The following is a 21,952-nucleotide window of genomic DNA, read 5'->3' on the forward strand; positions in this document are numbered from 1 at the left end:
CGGACCTTGCCTCCCTCCACTGGTGCTGCCAACACTGGCTCTGCCAGGGAACTTCAGTATCTCCCAGACAGGCTGCTGGTGAGGACAGCTCTGGACAGGAGAGAGGGTGACCAGCCGGAGCCCCCATGACGCCACAGGCCTCCCGTCAAGAGGCCACCGACTCCCCCTGCCTGACACCAGGGCCCCCACAGCAGTAGGACCTGTGGTCACTGCATCAGCTCAGCAAAGACACGGGTGCCACGTGGAAGGCAGGGGAGCATTTCCAGATGCCGTCACCCCAGACGGCAATCAGGGCGCCAGTGAAAAGTAACCACACCCGGGGGAGGGGTTCCTAAAGCCGGGGTGGCAGCACTGCTGCCCAAGTGCTGGGAGGCAGACGGTGCCTTAACTGAAACACACATGGAAGCTACAGGAAGCCCAGGCCAGGATGCATGGCCCCACCCCACCCCACAGCCCTGCGAAGCCAGCAAAGCACCAGGGGAGCCACCCGGTAGCCCACATGTGTGACCCCGGCCGGGGAGGCAGAGATGGGAAAGAAGGTGGCTTCCCAAAGGGCAGGTCCTCCCAGTGAAGGCTCATCGATTCCGACCCCACGACTTCAGTTCTTGTGATGTGTCTTTGTCACTTAGCGATGCCACCCAGTTCTGGAGCTGCCTATCCCAGGACCCTGTCTGCCACATCCCAGGGTGCCACTGGCCCCCTCACACTTCACAGCATGCGATGCCCCAGCAGGAGTCCCACCTGCCTCAAAGCAGCACATGCTGGGGTCTTGCCCAGGACCAGCAGCTTCCCTGACAGGGTCTGGGCTCAAGACCCAGGGACCCCAGGGTACCGGCCAGGAGAAGCACGTTGCACTGCCTGGAGACTACAGCTCACGACCCCCAAAGCCTGCTTCGAGGCCACGGCTGCCACTGCAGATTCCCACAAGGCAGCGTGCATACCTCATTTCCCAAAGAAACTTGCTTTTTTGTTATCCCTTCTTTCTAGCACCGGTGCAATGGGGCCAGAAGATGTGTCATGATGGTGTGAGTTGCCTCTGGGTGAACATTAGTTCATCACAGAATTTTAAAATTTGCATTTGGAGAACTAAAAATACTTTTACTGTAAAGTGGTGTAATACTGGTGCAATGAGGCAAGTTAAAGTAACTGCTGAGCAAGTCAACTTGTTTTTCCAGAAGCATCAGGGAAGTAGATGACCTTTACCGGTCCTCCTAGAGAGGAAGAACAAACTTAGTCCTACCCAGAAGTTATCATATGACAGGCAGGAACCCCAGTGTTCTCAGGTTACTTGTGCTGTGTAACCGTTACAACTCGCTGAGACAGACAACGTTTGACAAGTGAGGGATCTGAGTTGAAGAGGTTCCACAAGCCAGCTTAAAGCTCGCTTCTCTCTCCTTCGAGTCCAGAGTCTGAAAGGACAAATCAAGTCAAAGCTCCGATCAAGCCATAAATTCACAGCCTTCAAATTCATAGTCCGGCAGTGACCTTGTTGGAACGCAAAAGGTGCTTATGGGAGAAACTAGCATCGCTCCACAATACCCATGCTCCCCTTCACCATCAGAAAAAGAGCCCCGCCACCCCTGCTGGTCGAGGCGGTCAGGGGTCTTGGTTCTGGCCAACGGGGTGGAAACAGAGGCAATGTGTTGACACGTAAACCATCAGAGCATCCTGAACCAGCCACCAGGACTGATCAAGAAGAAAGAGACGATTTCTCTCCTGCTTAAGTCACCAGACTTTCAGATCTCTTATTTCAGCAGCTCAACCTGTATCCTCAACACAGCACATCAAAGAACTTAAAAACCTGCATATCCCTCTAAACTGGCTAAGAATTATCCTTAGAGCTTCTTGAACCTCATCACCTGTTTATTCCTCATTCATTTATAAGGTAAATCCATCCTGGCCCTGTGTCTGAATTCTCACAATTTCCGAATCCCAATTTATGAGATTTACCTGTAAAGTATGACAATATACCATTTCTTTAAACCCATATTCTTCCCAGAATATGTCCTTCTTTGGAAAATGCCACTCACCCATATTTAGCTATCGCAGGTGGTCTGTCTACCACCCAGTTTCCCAGTGGCCCAGGCTGGCAGGGCATCATTTGAACCAGGCGGTACTCTCTGCCCTGCTGGGTGGCTCTGGTCCTTCTCCAGCAGCTGCATCTACTTTCACACACATAAGGCCCAGCGGGGTTGCCACGGCAGCGAGCATCCTTTAAATGCTGGCTGGCAGGCCGGATGCCAGGACCAAGTCGTTGATAGTCCTGTCTTGTTGGTTAGCATTAGAGCAGACAAAACTCTTTTTATGACCATTCAGCAACAACAGCCCTTAAAAGCAGCAGAAGGGGGTGGGGTATCTGCTGGAACCCTCTGACCTATTTAGAGACTCCCAGCTTGGATGCCTTATGCTATATATTTCAGCTGCACCACACATAACCACCCAACCGTCATTACCTGAGATTTTATGACAGGTATGGGTCAATTTGTTCTAGCCTGCGGTTTTCTGCCTTCTCAATGACCTATTACCAAGCTGAGATGGATCTGCTGTGACACCTGCTGTGTCCCGTGACCAGAATAATAAACACAACCAATTCACTTTGGCCACTCCATTTTGGGTGAAGAGCTGCAGTCGAGAACGACAGACATCTGCCCATTAGGAGCAGCACGTAATTAACAGCAGTGTCTACCCACCCGACACGGAGCAGTAGAGGGGCAACAGCCTGTCAGCACGAGAGACCAGCATGACCCTCGCCATCCTGAATTACGGACGCTACACTCTACCTCCCACTCAGCCTCAACTACAACCAAAATAAATACACTTTCAGGTTGAAATGACCTATGCTACACATCCATTATTTTCTATGCTATATATTTTCATTCTATTACATGTATTAGGAAACTAGGTGTTTGTTGATCACCTGCTACAGAGGCAGGACTGGGGCTAACCCTAGATTGAAACAGATGGCATTGCCAGCTCTGCGACGGAATTAAACTGGCATATGGAACCGCGCTTTTTATGGCATTTGGAATTTTTATGTGCGTGACCTTGTCACAGGAGCGGAATCCATCATCTATGAAAAGTCATAAAACTGACAGTGTCACCTTGGCAAACCATTCAAAACCAATTAACCGACCTCCTGCTAGACACATAAATCCATTGATCCATCCTTACAATTGGCATATAAAACATGCATAAGTGCAGACAGGTAATACATTTTAATAGACATTTGAAAGAGTAAACTAGAGACAACACAGATTTTAAAACAAAAATAATGAGCCCTTGTCCCTCTTATCCAACATCTCAAAGTACTACTTTTTAGTCTTAGGGGAAAACTTGGAAGTTCACATAAAACAGTACTGTGCTTTTAATATACATTTGTGTATTCTAACACAAATTATACACCATTTTCAAGCAAATTTATCACCACTGTAATAGTCTGAAGGCTTTTTAGAAGCTGAAAGCATAACCCACTTAAGACTTCTGCTGCCTTTGGCAAATCTAATTATTAACATTTGCTGAATTGGCTTTAGACACCTGATATCATGTTAACACCATCAGCAAATATTTGCCAAAAATTCCCAGGATGAATGCCACCATTTTGATGTTCTGAGTTGTCAAGGAATTTACAAATGAACAAATACAAATCCACACACATCGGGAAATTTCAGCTCTAACAATCAATAAATGAACAAGAGGGACCCCCCTCAGTCACAGAGAAGGCTCCCACCTCCAGCGTCACTGAGCGTCACCTGCTTGGAGGCCCCGGGCCAGCTCCGGTCCTCAGTCCCGACAGGGGGACAGAGTAGTGACAACGGTGGGCAGCAAGCTTCTAGAGCTTCAGTTCTAGGTTTAGGATCTAGAGTCCAGAAGCAAAATTAAAAGTTTCAATAATGACAGAGAAGATGCTATTTACTCTCTACATCAAGACGGTAAAGAATGGGAAAAAGGGCCCCTTTTCAAAAGAAGAAATAGATTTTGCTAGAATAAAATCACACACAACACGTCTGGCACACAGATGAGACAGCCTTGGCATCACCTGGGGAGTCCGTCCCTGCACGGTGACTCGGTCCCAGAGCCCAAGAACACAGAGCAGTCCCCACCCCAGGGAGCTTCCAGGGGCCAGAGCCGAGGACCGCCTCCCAGTGCCCCTTCTGTCACCCATAGCTGTGTCTTCCATCTCCCCTGCATTAGTCACTGAGGCCGGGTCTGCTGTGTGGCCTTCAGGCCCTGAGACCTGCACGTCGTCAGCTGGCTGGCCCCTCACCCCTCATCCTTATGCAGCCTGCACAGGCCCACAGAGCCGCTGGGAGTCAAGGCCAGGGAGGTGTCGTGTGCTCATGACCTTCGCTCGATAGGACCTAGTCGTCCACACCTGCAGTCTGCCGACCTGGCTCTGATGCCGACAACCTCACCACACCTGCGGCTCCGGCCAGGGCTCCACGCAGGGCATTCAAGCTAAAAGAGATTTCCTGAAAAGATGTCGGCCTGGAAACAAAAAGGCACAATAAACACAGCAGAATGGTCGGAGCTGGGTTGAGGGCCGGAGGAGAATGAATTAATTTGAGCTAAAAAATGAGAGAGAGGATGTAGGCGGGCCTGGGCTGACGAGGCATTAGGTGAGGGGTGTGTCCATGAACCCTCAGCACCTAAGAGCACAACTGGGGGGTGGGGTGAGTCGTACCAATTAACCGAGGATTTTCAGGAAGCTGGAGAGCTGCGGTCGCAGCCGAAATCACACCAGGACATCAGGCGGGCCGGGGAAGTCTGCCAGGCACGGCTCCCCACAGCCGCCTGCAAGGTCACTGCCATCGCGGATCCTGGGCAAGGGCCAGGGCGCATGCCCCAGGCTGGTCGAACTAGGTCACCTGCCCGTGACCAAGCTGCCAAAGAGGTTCTTGGCCTTTTTCGCCTCTATTCAGAAGGCAGGATCTGCTTCCCTCTGAAAGTAATGCTACAAGGAATTTCCTAAAATAAAAGACAAGCATCGACCACATTCCCTGCATCTAATTCCATGGCTTATACAACTCAGACTGGACACTGCACCCAACTCCAGACAAAATTCAGTTTAGTTCAAGAGGAGAAGCAGCTCTTTCCTCAGGCACTTTTCAGGTGCTCTGAGAATCGTTCTCTCCCTACGTTTGATCTGAAACTAAGCCAAGCAAGTCTTCCATCCTGTGATATTTGAGAATGATGGGCAATTAACATTCCAGCTAAAGTGAGTTCCCTCACAGAGCTATGAGCCTGTTTCACACGCGTGAAATTTCACCAGTCACGTGCGTGGATTCACGTGTGAGGGTTCACGGGAGGGAAGGTGAGCCTGAAGACAGAGGAGAGGCTGGCGGCAGAGGGGCTGGGACACAGCGCCTGACGGAACGCGGATTGGCCCCCCAGGGCAGGAGCAGAGGCCGCGAACTGGGAGGCAGGCGGCAGCCTGTCCACACCCCTCCTGGGCGACTCCTGGAAGTGATGACGGCCCAGGAAAATGGGAGGCTGGGGTTCGGGTTGGGACTCCATGAGGAAAGGAAGAATCAGAATTCTCCTAGAAAGAAGGCGAACCTGTGCCTCTGGATTCGCCCTCAAAACTGAAGTGCATCCTCCTGGAAGCAGCCTCTGCCCCACCTGACTGGCAACAACAGTGCTGGACCCGCCGTGATGTGGGGTCAGCGCTTCCCTGACCGGAGCATATGCCCTACAGTCCAGCGCTACAGGCATCGGAAAACATTAATTTGTCACGAAGAAGGACTCCAGCCCTGCTCACTATTTGGGGGAGATGAAGAACCTAGGATCTAGGATCTTTTTTTTTTTTTTCGGTACGTGGGCCTCTCACTGCTGTGGCCTCTCCCGTTGCGGAGCATAGGCTCCAGACGCGCAGGCTCAGCGGCCATGGCTCATGGGCCCAGCCGCTCCGCGGCATGTGGGATCCTCCCGGACCGGGGCACGAACCCACGTCCCCTGCATCAGCAGGCGGACCCTCAACCACTGCGCCACCAGGGAAGCCCTAGGATCATTTTAAATGGACTGTGTTATACGTTAAGCTCGATGTATCCCTAACTTTTAGACTCACACTTCCCACTGACATAGCACTTTCTGGACTAACTCCAATGGAAGTAATCCCACTCACACTGAAGGGGAAAAATATAAAGATTCACAGCACGGAAAACACCCAAGTGCTGTAGATGGTGGAAACTGTAACTCACCACTCCACCTGCTTATTTTTCTACAACTGGTCCAAACACAGAAGCCATTGCACTTCAGAGCCAGGTACCACCCAGCTAAGCTCAGCTCACAGCATCACTCTTTCCCTTTAGCCACCCTCAAATTTTTCATTCATTAAAGCACCTTCCAGTAACCACTGAATGAATTCAACATATGCAGTGTTCCAGATTATCATTCTCGCTAAGGAGGACATTGTCACAGACGAACGAAACTCTCAATACACTGGTACCTACAAAGTTCGTACACGTTCATAGTGGTTCCATGAGCAAACCAATGAACTAGATCCAAATTGCAGCCCTGAGTGTCCAAGGCCCCCTGAACCATTCAGTCCCCAAAAGTGACTCCTTCATGCTATTTCTAAACTTTCCTCAATCTGATGGATTCAGAAATCAGTGTATTTTTAATAGAACAATATAGAGTCCAGAAACAGATCCACATACACATTTTCATGAAATGAAAATCCACATTTTCATTTCATAAATGAAAATGAGATTTCATTTATGATAAAAATAACCTAACAGATCAGTAAATAATGAAGACTTAATCAATAAACAGTATTAAAACAACTACCCTAACATTTGGAGTGAAGAAAAAAACAAAAAACTTGAATCCCAGCCTGGCTCTTTGTACCAAAATAAATGCCACATGACCAAAAAAAAATTTTTTTAATTAAAAAAAATTTTAAGACACTATGAAAGTACAAAAGCAAAATTAAAATATAGGTAAAAAATTTTATAATACTAGAATGTGGAACGACTTTCTAAGCAAGACATAGACAACAAAACCATAAAGGAAAAGACTGATATATTTGACTAAATAAAGATTTTAAAATATTGATATGATTTTTTTAATTCAGTAAAAAGGTAAACTAGAAAGTAACAAACTGAAGAAAAGTTTGTACAATAAAATGACAAAGGATTTGGTTTCCTTTTTTTTTTTTTTTTTGATAGGTAAAAAGTGGATTTCTTTAGAGAGAAACACACTCCACAGACAGAGTGTGGGCCATCTCAGAATGTGAGAGAGGCCAGGATTTGGTTTCTTAATATACAAAGAGTTCTCACAAACCAATAAGAAAAACAACCCAATAAAAATTAGGTAAATGATGTGAATGTGTAGGTAACAAAAAATACAGTAAGTCAATAAACATATGAAAAGATGATCGCTGTCATTCATAATTAATGAAATCAAATTAGAACAGATTATCATTTTTAATCTATAATATTAGCGAAGATAAAAAGTTCTGGTAATATTCAGTGTTCGTAAAGTGGCAGAAAATCATATCCTAAACATTTAATAGGAATATTCTGGTTTTTGATCTGGGCATTTATATAGGTTTGTTCAATTTGTAAAAATCCAGTATGCACTATATTAAGATTTGTGCACTTTTTTGCACTAATATTATACTTCAGTATAAAAATGTAAAGAAAGTGCTTCCCTGGTGGCGCAGCAGCCTGCCGATGCAGGGGACACGGGTTCGTGCCCCAGTCCGGGAAGATCCCACATGCCGCGGAGTGGCTGGGCCTGTGAGCCATGGCCGCTAAGCCTGCGCGCCCGGAGCCTGTGCTCCGCAACGGGAGAGGCCACAACAGTGAGAGGCCCGCGTACCGCCAAAAAAAAAAAAAATGTAAAGAGGGACTTTCCTAGTGGTCCAGTGGGTAAGACTCCACACTCCCTATGCAGGGGGCCCAGGTTTGATCCCTGGTCTGGGAACTAGATCCACATGCATGCTGCAACTGAAAAGATACCACATGCCACAATTAAAGATACTGAATGCCACAACTAGGACCGGTGCAGCCAAAATTTAAAAAAAAAAAATTTTTTTTAAACGTTAAAAAAATTTTTTTTAATGTAAAGAATATGTTACATCACCATGAGATATCAACTTATACCTGTTAGAACGGCCATCACCAAGAAGACAACAGGTTCTGGTGAGAATGCAGTGCAAAGGGAACGCTTGTGCACTGTGGCAGGAATGTAAATTGGTCCAACGCTATGGAAAGTAATATTGAGGTTCCTCAAAACATTAAAAATAGAGCTACCATATGATCTACCAATTCCATTTCTGGGTTTATACCCAAAGGAAATGAAAACAGGATTTCAACGAGATATCTGCATTCCCTTGTTAACCACAATATTATTCACAATAGCCCAGATATGGAAACAAGCCAAACGCTCATCAGCGAATGACTGGATAAAAAAGATGTGGTACATCCACACAACAGAGTATTATTCAGCCATGAGAAAGGAAGACATCCTCCCATCTGTGACAACATGGATGGACCTTGAGCACATGATGCTACATGAGGTAAGTCAGACAGAGAAAGACAAGTACTGGGTGATACCACTTATATGTCGAATCTAAAAAAGTTAAACCTGTAAAAAACAGACAGTAAAATGGTGGCGACCAGGGGATTGGGGGTCGGGGGGATAAGACTGCTATTGTTCAGGGCACAAACTCGTAACAAGGAGTACGTAAGCCATAGAGATCTAAGGCACGGTATAATGAATACAAAAATTGTACTATAATTATGCAATGTGACAAATATTTATACGACTACATTGGCAATCGTGTTACAACACTTAAGTGTATCAAAGTAACATGCCTACACCTTATACCATCAAATTTATAAAAAAAAAATTTAAAGAGTAGGTTAGAAATTTGTTCAAATTCATGAAAGGAATGAAATTCTGAAGTGTAACACAGTAAGTCAAAAGCTATTACTTACCACCTATGCTTGGCCAGATCCCTTAGCTAAGCAGAGTAAACAAAACTTCTCAACTGGAGATTCGCTTATGGAAAGAACCTACTTAAACTCTTTTAAGCCTTGAGATTCTCAGGGTGTAAAATGGTTTGGGGAAGAAGAGGTAAGAGCATATTCCCATGACACGCCAGGCAGGGTTAGAGAGGATGTCTGTGCAAACTGCCAGCATCTTACAAAGGAGGGAACTGGACCCAGGCAGTTATGTGATTTGCCAGGGGAATCGAGCTAGGAAGTGCCAAAGCCAGAGTAAGCACCCACGTCTGCCAGCCCAAGGGTGACCCACCACGCACTGTGCTCCGCTGGCAAGAGGCCCGTCCAGCCGCGCTGACAGTTCAACTGCAGCCTTAGAAACTCCTAACACCTGCAGGCCCGCCATCCAGCAGGTGGGCCGTCATGATGGACCACAGTTTGCAACCTGACATTTCCTGAACCCAGTTACAGCGCTTAACACGGATCCCCTGAGGGAGCGAAGGAAAAAAGGCCTGGAAATCAGGGCTTCCTGCACATGAGCTGGAAAATGGGCAACAGATAAAGCCAAGCTCAAGGCCACTCCGCACACACAGCCCTGGGACCTGCCAAGGCTCCTCTCACACCACAAACCAGAGACAGGGGCCCCCACACAGGGCGGTCCGAGGACTCAATGCGACAACTTACGGACCCCACGCTGCCCCTGCAAGGTGCTAAGCAAACAGAGGGGACGTCTGTGTCACTGTCACCGTGCATGGTGGTGTCCTGGATGCGTCCCAGCCTCCCAGCTGATACAGCACTTTGCCTCTTCACAGCTAATACAGGCCCCTCCATCACACCTCCCCAAGCCTGGCCAGGACCCTGCCTTTTTCTTCCAGGGAAGTACTTCAAACCTGGTTCAAATTGCTGAACTAGTTTTTAAATAGTGAGAAGGAAAAATAAACTGTTACTTTAAGCACCAAGTTTGGGGTGGCTTGTCACAAAGCAGTGGAAAACTGAAAGAGCATGGTGTCCGGTATGTTTACACCCAGTAGGGATCAGCTGTCTTGATTACAGGTATACTCATAAACCAGAGTGATTTCAAGACATCCCTCTTCATAAAAGGCATTCTGAAGCACTTTCCTGATTGAGAAAGAACAGAATAAGGTTTTGCTTCAATTCCTTCTCAACGGTTACTGCTGTCACTGTTGCTGTGATTAGGGCTGGGGGCAACTACAAATCATTACAGTGCTGGTGAGTTTATAGTTACTGTTTTTCTTTTACCCATGGAAATTTTTAATAAGAAAGAAGTCAAGGACATAAGGAGAAGACCCCAGCAGAGCATCTGTAACTACATGGCTCACAAGCAAGAATAAGGGTGTGTACATGGTTAGCTGTGACACAATAACTATGTTTACCAAAACGGAAGCACAGGGCTGATGGGAGTGAAATGTGCAATAATGCAATTCACACCAACATGTTCAAATCAGTATGTTGCTGCAACACATTCAAATCAGTAAATTACATCAATTATAACTTTAGCAAAAACTTCAAAAATATTTCTATTCTTATTGAAAAAAAATATTCTACTAGTTGTCTTACTAAGATTAGCCTAACCTGAGGTGGAGGTCTAGAAAGAATACAACTCATCTTTTTACTTTATTTATTTTTTTTAAATTTTACAACTCATCTTTTTACACAGACGTCTTTCTTTACAAAATATTCTCAGGGCCATGCTTCTCAGGCCCTGTTAAGGTTCTATAAGCTCTTTTAAAGAGAAAAGCTACCCCAGGGACCCAACACAGATATTACTTGTTGTGTAAATATACTGTATACAAATAGTAAAAGTACCCACAAACTGTTTTTGTTATTCTAGAGCTATAAAATAAAGATAAATGCATTAATTAAATACAAATTAAACTATCAGACCAGTGCCATTCAAATGAATGTTAACCTGATACGATGGATGGTGTTGCTACCTGAAGAACAACAGTTCAGGGCTGTGGTCAGTCCCAAGGTCAGAGTGCTCTGTCACCCTGTGCCCGGGATGGGTTACTTCCCTTGCATTCCACACAACATCTGTCAGCAAAGTTTGTCAGTTCTTCCTTCCAAACAGCCCGATCGGGACCCTGCTCGCGACCAAGGTCACAGCCTGCCACAGGCTCCCCTGCATGCATCCTCCAGTGGTCTACCCTCCATGTGGCCGCTAGGCTGACCACCATGATGGACGAGCCAGATCACTGTCCCTGCACAAAAACCTTCCATGGCCCCCGCTGGATTCCCAGGAGACGCCACAGTTCCCACACCGGCCCGCGAGACCCCAATTAACAGGCCCCCAACCCCACTTCTGCCCTCTTCCCACTGGTCACTGTTCCAGCCACACTGGCCAGCCTGCTGCTCCCACCCCAGCGTGGGGTTCCCTCTGCCAGGAGGGCCCAGCCGGCTCAAGAATATGGTCTCTGTGTTTACTTAAAGGCTGTCTTGGCGAGGACTTTCTCAAGCCCAAGTGCAGGGGAGGGTGCAGCTCCAAGCAGGGGATGGGCCCACCTGGCCCATCCTGGCTTTCTCTGCAGGGCGCCTGTCACCATCTGTCACATCAGGGACCCAGAGCTCTCAAACACGGTCACTCCTAGGATGTAGGCTCCATGAGGTCAGGGACAGTGGGTCCACTCCGCTGCCTGCTGTGCCCAACCCCGGAGCAGGTCCATCAATACCTGAGGCACCTGCTCTGGAACCGCTCGGTCATCACGTGGCCCCAACGCGATATCTGTGCTGACTCTGCCTGGGTTCTCCTCTCCTTGGCCAGTTTTAACGGACATGAAAGTTGCTACAGTTTTGTTACAGGAGGATCACCTGGAAGATCCAGATGTAATTTTATTTACCTTTCAAAGAGCAGCATAGAAATGAACAAGCACAGACAACCTGCAGATCCCACAGGACAGATCGGCAGGCCCACGCCTCTCCCAGACCCATTTGGAGAAACCCTAGATCAGGGACAGGTGGGGAAGCCAAACGGGGGGCCACTGACCACGCCCGGAATGCTCCTGCCCACCCCACCGCCCCTGCCATGGCGATGGAACAGGAGCCTGAATAACAACCCAAATTTACTTTCTTTCTCTTTTTTTTTTAACTGAAGTATAGTTGATTTTACAATGTTGCGTCCAAATTACCTTCCAATTTTATATCGGTGTACCCGTTATTTCCAGCAACAACCAAACGATCTCTACCCAGCAAACATCTCCCCGGGTCCTGCAGTAAATTTTTACAGGTTTTAAGTTAATTACACTAGTAATGCAGGCTCACTAAATAAACCAACGCACAGAACCAAACGAGAAAGAATAAGTTATTTGTGAGCACGAATCAGGCCCAGGCGCACCCGCATAACCACTTGGACGTGCATTCGAGCCCTTTCGGAACCTTTTCCTGTCTCTGCTCGGTGTAAACAAGGCCACTCTCGGTCCCTCCTCTGCACCCAGCCTCATCCTCAGACACCTACAGCCTCCCCTCCACCAGCCATGCCCAAACTCCACTCCCTTACCTGGCCATTGAGCATCATGTGACATCCCAGGCGTCTCCTAGTGCTGTTACTTCACCTCCCGCTTCCCACCCTATCAGCCCAAGGGCCCTGCTGGGCTGGAAACCCAAGGACAGACCCCACACCCCCGCGGGAAGTCATTACACCTGCCCACATGGCAGTCATGCACACACCTGGTAAGGGTCTCTCTTCATCCCCACAGCACACGACCCATTAGTGAAATCCTAATTTACTTTACACAGACGCCTTTTTGTTGTTTTATTTTACACTAAAACAAGAAGATTCATGAAATGCCTTCGTTACTCCCCACAGGTAAGTCTGGCCAGGTTTCTGGGCTACACTGGCAGCAGGAGGAAAGGTCAAGCGCTGGGGCTCAGCACACTCCCTACTCAGTGGGGAGGGGAGGGATGGAAAGCAGAGGCAGAAACATTCTCCTCTAACAGCCAAGCCCTGGCTGTCTCTTTAAAGGACAGACTGATGATTCACTGACTAGAAGGGGAGAGAAAAAGGAAACAAAACAATGGAAGAATGTGGAGCTGAAAGAACAGAGACAGCAGGAAAACTCTGGAGCAGGACGGTGGGCTGGATGTTGACCATAAAATAAAGGAGCCCGCTGGACATAAAACAAAAGACAGAGGAAGAAAAACCATGAGGAGGTGAGCTGCGAGGTGCAGGAGGGCAGGCAGGATGCTGTCTTCACAGCTGCAGGATTTCCAACTCACCCGAGGAAACAGGACATCAGCAAGTTGGCACGGTTACGTGTCATTATAAAGAAACAAGGTTAAAGGCGCCATCCTGTATCCCTAGCCTTTGCCATCTCAAACCCAAATCGACGTCCATCATTTTACTCCTTAATCCTTTCCCCCGCCTCATCATTAGGTTCAAAATCTAATTAAGATGGGCACGGATAATGAAAAAAAATAGCTTTTCAGAAGTTTGTTATGAAAAGCTTAGAAAATATCTTACCTCCCCAAATGAAAGATGTCTTTGAAGTATTGATGCTATGAGATTTTTTTTTTTTTAAAAAAAGACTTTCTTAATTAAGCTTGCTACAAATGTAAATGCCCTGGCCAATCGTTTGATAAAGGGAGGGAGGGAGGGAGGGAGGCTTTGCTCTTTTCCCCTGCCAGCAGAGGGCAAGCTTTATGTGATACCGCACGTGTGTGCGCGTGTGTCTGTGTGTGCTTGTCATTCTCTGTGTGTGTCTGTGTGTTTGTCATTCTCTGTGTGTGTCTGTGTATCTGTGTCTGTGTGTGTGTCTGTGTGTGTGCATGTGTGCGTGTCTGTGTGTGTGCGTGTCTGTGTGCGTGCGTGTCTGTGTGTGTCTGTGTGTCTGTGCGTGTCTGTGTCTGTGTGTGTGTGTCTGTGTGCGTCTGTGTGTGTGTGTCTGTGTGTGTGTGCTTGCCATTCTCCTTTATGTGATACCCCGTGTGTGTCTGTGTGTGTCTGTGTGTCTGTGCGTGTATGTCTGTGTGTCTGTGTGTGTGTCTGTGTGTGTGCGTGTGCGTGTGTGTGTCTGTGCTTGGCATTCTCCCTCTCTCTCTCTCTCACACAGACTTCTTTCCCCTTCCCTTGTCTTCTCCAACCCACCCACCCCCGCATAACCTCTCCTTCCCTCCATCCCTTTTCTCTCCTCCCCTTCCAGGGCAGGCTGGGGTAGAGGCACTTTTTAGGAAGATGCATTTTATCTGCAGGTCCTAGTTAGAACAGTGATTCCACGAGGGCAGAAAGGAAGTAATTCTGAAGAATTCAGGTATCTGTTTCTTCCAGAAAAACGCATACTGTTGATACAAAGGCATCCAGCTTCCCAGCGTCTTGCTCAAAGAAGAGAAAATAGGAGGGAAGTGACCTCCCCTAGGTTCCGCTTCTCTCCAGGGCCCAGTTTTCTGATAACCCGGGTCACCTGGGCACCTCTAGGGAAACTGAGAGTAGCCCAGGCTAAATACTGAGTGAGCAGAAGCACAGTCCTCACCTCCAGAGCAGGGCTGGGGCATGAGGAGCAAGGAAATAATCAGAAAAAGACTCGAGACAGAAGGTTCCACAAGGAGAAGCTCGCTCCGGGACCCCAATGTTAAATCCCACTTTTCTTTTCTTTATTTCTGCTGACAAACTTCTCAGGACACCTGCAACTCTCAGCAGCTTTAGCAATTAGGTGGGGAAAATAAATCATGTGGTCTGTCAGGAAGTGGTCAGTGCTCTGTGGAAAGTCAGGACCCAGAGCCCAGGAAGGGTCGCGGGAGCCCCGGGGGTGGGAGGTGGACGAGCAGATGGGTAGGTGGGTGAGCTCAGCATCTCACTCACCCCGAGTTGATTTCGGTTGTGCACCTTCAGTCCCCGCTAAAGCGTCTGACCCACATGATCAAGGCCCTTGGTTTTGTTCAGACACACCACTGCCTGTTGCTCATAAAAGCCAGGAGTATTTTCTTGAAGGAGTGCCATAGAGGTAAATGAGAGAGTTACTTCCATATGAGCACAGAAAAAGATACAACCGTTCAACATCACCTAGGTTGTCTTCCCACCACTTAACCCAGAAGAAGCAACGAAGAAGCAAACAGACAAATCGAGATGCTAGAACTTTCTACAAGACAACTGTCCGGATTCTTCAAAAACACAAATGTCGTGGTGGGGAAAAAAAAAGAGAGGAACGGTTTTAGATGAGAGATGTTAAGAAGCAGCTGTGAGAAGCAAATGTAACACGTGATCCCTGACTGCATCCTGGATGTGAACTACACGACTGACACTATTGCTGTGTTCAACGTCAGAGGTGAGATGATGATGTTACAGTTGTGTGGGGGGAGAATGTCCTTGTCCCTAAAAGATACACACTGAAGACTGTAGGGATGATGTGTCATAATGTCTGCAACTCACTTTCAGATGGTTCAGGGGGAAAAGCCAATATTTTTTGTGTACTAGAGAGAGGAAAGCAAGAGTGACAAAAAGTCATCCCTTCTGACTCCAGGTGAGAAGGCTATAGACATTCGTTCTACTGCTCTTTCAACTGCTTTGTAAGTTTGATGTTTTTCAAAATAAAACAGGAAAGGGGAGTTAAGATAAAAGACCCCCTGCTAGAGGCTGTGGGGTCAGCAGGAGAGCCGTCAGCCTGGGAGTGGGAGGCGGTGCTCATCACCTCCCCACACCCTCCCACCACCTCAGCCTTCCAGAAAATAGAGTGAGATCCAGAGCCTGCTCTCCCAGTCCTGGGGTCCATGTCCACCTTTCCTTCCCTGTCCAAGCCCTACGTGTCCTTTGAAGCCCTGTGCAAATCCTTCCCACGCCAGGAGACCTTCCAGATGGCTCAGTTCCCAGCCCCCCACTGCACTTAACATAACCTGCATGTCTCCTGTGGCGCCACGTGACACCTCCAGCATCCTTCTTGTCACCACGGCCACGGATGCTAGCTCCTGTCTTACCTGCCCAACCAGGAGCCTCTCCACCACAAGCGGGACTAGAACCCAGCCTCCCGACTTTCCACCTCCAGTAGAGCTGACACAGCACCTTATCCACCGCAGGTACTCAAGACAGATCTTGAGCAAAACCTTTTTGTCCCTCACCTGTCCTCACACCTGATAAGATGGACGACAGTCAATATTTATTGTCATCCTACTCTGTTAATTCTATTGGGCGTGGCTCCGTGGTGAGTGCTGTCGCAGGGATACTGGTGATGTCATTTAGTTCACGTGTCATTGTGTCCATGTCGTGGGAAAGGCAGAGCGCCTTGAAGACAGGGATCGTGGCTGTCCTGTCCACCTGCAGCCGCCCAAGCTCCCGGCATGAAAGAAGTGCTCGATAATCAGTGAACGACTGAGTGAAGGAAAGTCTATTCCAATTTCCAACACATATGACAAATTATAAAAACTAAGACAAATGAAAGTGTAATATGTACAGACACGGAAGCACCAAAATTAGTCTAACCTGTTGGACAAAACTGAATTTGAAGACCTGTTCTAATGCGTGACCTCAAAATCTTTTCATGTCCTGGCACCTTAAAATGTAAAGTTTTCTGTTTTCCAACGGCCAGAGCCTTGGAGCAGATCTCGGGGATATAACACACTCACTGAAACAGGGACACTGGGCGGCAGTAGAGGTGGGGCAGCACGCCTGAGAGCTACAGACAAGGGCTGGGGAGGGACCGGAGAAGTTTGAAAATGCTCCACAGATGACGGATGCACACGCTGGGCTCAGAGTGAGATGCGGCCATACTGACCCTGAGCAGAAGAGGAACGAGGGCCTGGTGGAGCCCAGCAGCCCGGCTCGGGGGCTCCGTGTCACTACGCACCGGGCCCTGCTGGGAGACGTCCCACTCTATCGTGAATATTTATTCTCATCCCAGAGTCACCAACGCTAAACCACACTTTCCACAGAGGTTCAGTTTAATAGAGGAATCAGGTAAGAAACGAATTACTGTAAGTTCCTAGCCTCTCTGCATCCCCCCACTCCCCTCCCCACTTCCCCCGCAAAAAGAAATGATAGTTTCTGGGAAAGAAAAAAAAAAGGGTATGTGTGTTTTTTTTAAATTTTATTTATTTATTTTTGGCTGCGTTGGGTCTTCGTTGCTGCCTACGGGCTTTCTCTAGTTGCAGCGAGCAGGGGCTACTCTTCATTGCGGTGCGTGGGCTTCTCATTGCGGTGGCTTCTCTTGTTGCAGAGCACGGGCTCTAGGCTCGCGGGCTTAGTAGTTGTGGCTCGCGGGCTCTAGAGCGCAGGCTCAACAGTTGTGGCACACGGGCTTAGTTGCTCCGCGGCATGTGGGATCTTCCCAGACCACGGCTTGAACCTGTGTCCCCTGCATTGGCAGGCGGATTCTTAACCACTGCGCCACCAGGGAAGCCCCTCAAAAATGAGTATGTTAACAGAATCTCAGGCTTGGACAGCAATGCTGATGGCTGCCTGGGCTGCGCTTCCCCATCCTATGCATTGTTCCTTCCACAAGGACCCCACGATTCACATAACCTTACGGAACACTTTCGGTAAGGAGCGCTCACCCTCATTCAGCCGGCTGTGCCGGCGTCCACAGCTCGGGCCGATCTGCTGGTTGTGAGCAGCCTCATGGGTGTTCGGGGGTCCCACAGCCCTTTCTCGTGAAGGTCCGGACAGGCTAGAAGTCCCCACTGCCCACATGTCACAGCACATCCCAGGGACTGGACTGCTCTGTGATGAAGCACTAAGCAGATTCTAACAGAGGCCAGAGGAGAGGCCTCACCGAGGCCCTGACGGTGGCCTCTTAACCATGCCACTCAGCTGTGGAGGAAGTGGCAGAGATCTCTAAACTGTCGTCAAGACAACCGAAGTCCAAATATAAATCTCTCAGGGATTCCATTCGGAAGCAGTTTTTAAGTGTACACACCCAGAGAAAATGATAAAAGACAAGAAATATCCTTTCCTCCTTCTCTCCCTCCCCCTCTCCCCCTCCTCTCCCCGCCCCCCCCACCTCCTTCCCCTCCTCTCCCTCCTCTCACTTTCTGCCACGTGGTGATGTGTTTTAAAAATGCATACTGGGAAGCTTTCCACCTTTGGGGTTGGAACAGCTGCTGCCTCAATATTGGTTTTGTTAGTTTTTGTTTTTTTTTTAACATACTTTGCTGTTTTTAATGGAGTTGTTTTTAAGCTACATGTTTCATAATACTAGCTGAGATTCACAAAGCAGGATGATTGGCACTTTACTGGCAAGAATGAGACTCATGTGTCCGAAGAGTCCAACGCAGACCCCCGTCAACACCCTCCTGCCCGGCTCACTTCCACGACAGCCCGGCTTATCCCAGGAAAGGGCACTCACGAAGGCTTGGGAGAAACACGACAAAGTCTACCCATGAAAGCAGCAAGGGTCAAAAATCTCTAACAGGTAGGCTAAATAAACCCTGCGCTAGCACAAAGCATGCAGGGAATGTTCCACAGATGGCTGTGGTTCCATCCGAGAGCACTCACCAAAAGAAATAAGATCAGACACGTCTAACATCAGGGTTCTGAAAGGCGCAGGTACATGCCACCTGGCCCACTCCACTGCCACCTTCTGCATATGACCCTCCGGTGGGGAACCTCCCGCCCCTCGAGGAGCAGGAGGCTTCAGCTGAGAGGGAGGAAAGCCTGCACCGCCCGTGCCAAACACAACCACGTGCCTTAAATGGGAAGCACGTCCCCAAGTAATCACTGAGGAACAGGGACCATCACCAGGCACAAAAGGACCAGCCCTCAGCCCCTCCAGTGAGCGAGCAGGGCTGCAGCTAAGTGGTCCTCATTCCCATCACCTTTTCAGCAGGGCCCAACAGACGGTGACGCCCACAGTGGGCATGGCTGCTAGGGCCTGGGTCAGACTGAGATTTCAGGGAGGTGGAGCGATGGCTAAAAACAGGAAGCTGAGGGCTGGCTGCATGCAAGACTTCATCCAGAAAAGACAGGCCTCCCACACAAAGAACAAAGGAGCCAGGACGCCTCTTAAAATTTTGAGAGGACGCTGGGTTTGGCACTGATTCCCTCTTCCAGCCGCGGATCCACAGGCTTCTCTCCCAAATCAAGAGAGCAGACCCAGCAGTTAGAATGGCTGTAGCCTCACCCAAGTGCTGTCTCACCCAGAGCATCGCCCTGTTTGGAGGAGCCGCTGAGAACATACCCTGTCACACACATCTTGCCCAGGACAGGACCAGCCAAACGGGGGGAACTTAAGACACATTACTCAGTGTGATAAAAAGATCACTGGCCCTTTCAAAGATTTCAAATAAGATGTCTTCCGACCTAAGCAAGACTAAAACCTAGAGCCACTCTCAAAAAAAGAAGGCCACGGATACGGTGTGATGGGATTGGAGCTTCAAGGTCTCCATCTGCTCAGAAACATCTTCTTGCTCTGCTTTGGGACCGTTCTTCCCTTCCAAGCCCAACCTCCTACCAACTGAGCCACTGCAAAGGACCAGCAAACAAGGAGAGGCACTGTCTCCAGGAAATCACTGAATGAGTGCGTTCCATTCTTAGAGATGAGACAAAAAGAAGTATAGGGAGTTCCTCCAGCTTTCTCATCTCCCAGGCTTGGAATCACAGGGTAGCAGGAAATGGTACCATGTATCTTAGGTGATCATCTGCTATAGTCCTCTGCCTTAAAAGGGAAGATGCTATTATGTCCATTTCACAGACGATGCAACTAAGGTACTGGTCCAAAACACCACAGCCAATGAATGGGAGAGAATGAGAACCCAGGCTTGCCGCCTCCGGGTACAGGGCTCTTTCTACCTGATCAGTTCCTTATAGAAGGAAACAGACTCACCCCTAAGTAGCAAAATTGCAAATAATTCATGCGGTGGGGCAGGCAAGTCACTTCCGACTTCATTTCTTCCCAAAGCCAATCCTGACACACACAACACACGTCAAAGCTGCCTCTGATTCCTTGGGATCCGACGTTCCTTCTGAGTCTTTGAAGGGCCTCCTTGAGGCTGAAATGATTCCTCACAAGGAAAGCATGCGATTCCTGGAATTTATGTCTGGCTTATGTTAGAGAGCCTGGCAGACAGTGCAACCTACCCCTGCAACACCGATAAAGGTCAACAGAGGAAGGCCAGAACAGCATCCCATCCAAATCCAGGCCATGGCAGAGCAGGCAGGGGGAGGGGCACAGGGAAGGGGGGCCTTTGCCTGATCCCCTGGAATTCGAGGCCAACCGAAGACCTAGTGTAAATGGGGGTTCCAGCAAAGGACAGCGAGGGGAGACAGCCACGAGCATCGTTCTGCCCCAGGTTCCAGAAGAGCCTAGAGGGAGCCCAGACAGCCCCTTGGTCTGCGACAACCCAGTCCTAACCTAGAATCATTTCTTCTTTATCTACTTCTGCACATCCGTCTTGACAGACCAGTTAGTCCAACCTTTGCTGCTCTTTTCAGAAATGGTTTTCTTGGGCGACCAGATCGGCAGAACACTAGGCATTCCTACCAAAAGCTGCTGAAAACAGGGCTTCAAACCAGCTCTTCCCAAAGAAGTAATTCTGGAATTTGATATGCGCACCCAAGAGGAGGAGACCCTTAACACCATCTGAATCCCCTGGGCGGTCCCCAGGGGCCTGTCCAGTGCCATCTGACAGGTCCGCACCACTTGGGTGTTTGTGTCTGTCTTTGTTTCTGGCTTCTTCCAAGTTTCTTCGGGCTCAGAAGGACCCACTTCGGGAGGGGAAGTGGGGACAGGGGAGGACTCTCTCATGTTGCCTTTATCCGCGGCACTAAAAGTTTCCTAGGCGCGGTTTTCTACCATCCGTTGTTCTCTCTTCACCTTCCCGCCAGGTCATCCCCTCGCGCATTTTCTCACCCTGAGCTGGGCTTTCTTTTTAAACAAGTAAATAAACCAGTTGGCCCAGGGAGGCAAAAAGAGTCGGCGCCTTGGCTGAGTAACTTAAAGTTTCCGCCGGAAGGAAATTATTAAAGGCGAAGGAGAAAGCCCTCAGAGGTGAGGGCCGCGGCTCCTGTCCCCGCGGAGGGGTCCCGGGCGCCCGGCCCGGCCCGAGCAACCCCGGGGACGCGGGCCGGCGGCGGAGGGACGACGAGTCGAGAAAGCTCCCGTTCAGGTTCGGGCCCGGAACCAGCAGGGCCTGACGGGGAGGGGGCCCGGGGGAGCGGGAGAGGGGGTGCAGGGGACACGGGGGGAGCACGGACGAGGGGTGGGCAGGGGAAGTTGGGGACGAGGGAGGCGCGCCGACGAGGGGCGCGCGGACCCGGGTCCCCGGCGAATGGCGGCGCAGGACTTACCCCGAGGAGACAGACTTTGAGCTCCCGGATGGCCATCATGAGCTCGGGGCCGGCCCGGACAGGAGCTCAGCATCCTCCGGAGCCGCGCCGCGCCCCGCCAGCTGGCGTCCTCCGGTCCCCGCCTTCCCCTCGCTCAGCCCGCGGGCGGATCCGCAGCCGCTGCTATTTCTGGGCCGCCGGCCGCGCCGCGGAGGGTCACGTGGCCGCCGCCGGCTCCTCCCGGGGCTGCGGGGAAACCTCGGCGGCCCGGCTTCTGGGAACGCCCCCGACGGCGTCAGCCACCCGGCCCCCAGCCCCCGGGCCTGCGGCGTCCTGGCACAGGGCCTCTTCCCACCCGCCGGCCGGCGGCCTCGGACCCGTCTCTGCAGAGCCCCCCTCCCCCTCGCCCGCACCCGACCCACGGGCTGCCGGCTGCAAGGCGCCCGGGGTGGAGAGAGGACCCGTCCCGCCTGGGGTGGGGGGGGAACCGGGCCCACGGCTGGAGACTGCATCCCCCTCCGGAAAGTGGGTGATGCCAGCCCAGGCCATCTGCGGGGAGCATTTCCATGTCATAAATGGCACTTGACAGAGGCTGGGCGGACGGGCAGGAGGGTCTGAGGGTGCAGCCCACCCTCTCCCGCAGTTCCTAATATCATGGGGAGGGGGGCTTCAGTTTACCCCCACGTAGTTTGTCACTCTCGGCCCCGAGCTCATTTTTCTGTATGTAATCGAAATTGGTTCTAGAAGCTACGGTCTATTCCTCCCTCCAAAACAAGGGTGTCCGTGTCCGAAAAGGGAAGCG

At 49.8% G+C, this 21,952-nt stretch overlaps 1 protein-coding gene across 1 annotated transcript in view; it reads right to left on the reverse strand.

Moving 5' to 3' along the window:
- Positions 1 to 21,305, reverse strand: part of RAB31 (RAB31, member RAS oncogene family) — a 112,103-nt gene extending 90,798 nt beyond the window's left edge. The window contains exon 1 of the mRNA XM_082667217.1: positions 21,172 to 21,305. Within this exon, the coding sequence (XP_082523343.1) occupies positions 21,172 to 21,210 (39 nt within the window). The 5' untranslated portion in view covers positions 21,211 to 21,305. The remainder of the gene's footprint in view (positions 1 to 21,171) is intronic.
- Between the last annotated feature and the right edge of the window lie 647 nt (positions 21,306 to 21,952).

This window comes from Grampus griseus (assembly GCF_964374135.1).
Source record: "Grampus griseus genome assembly, chromosome: 12".
NCBI lineage: Eukaryota > Metazoa > Chordata > Mammalia > Artiodactyla > Delphinidae > Grampus > Grampus griseus.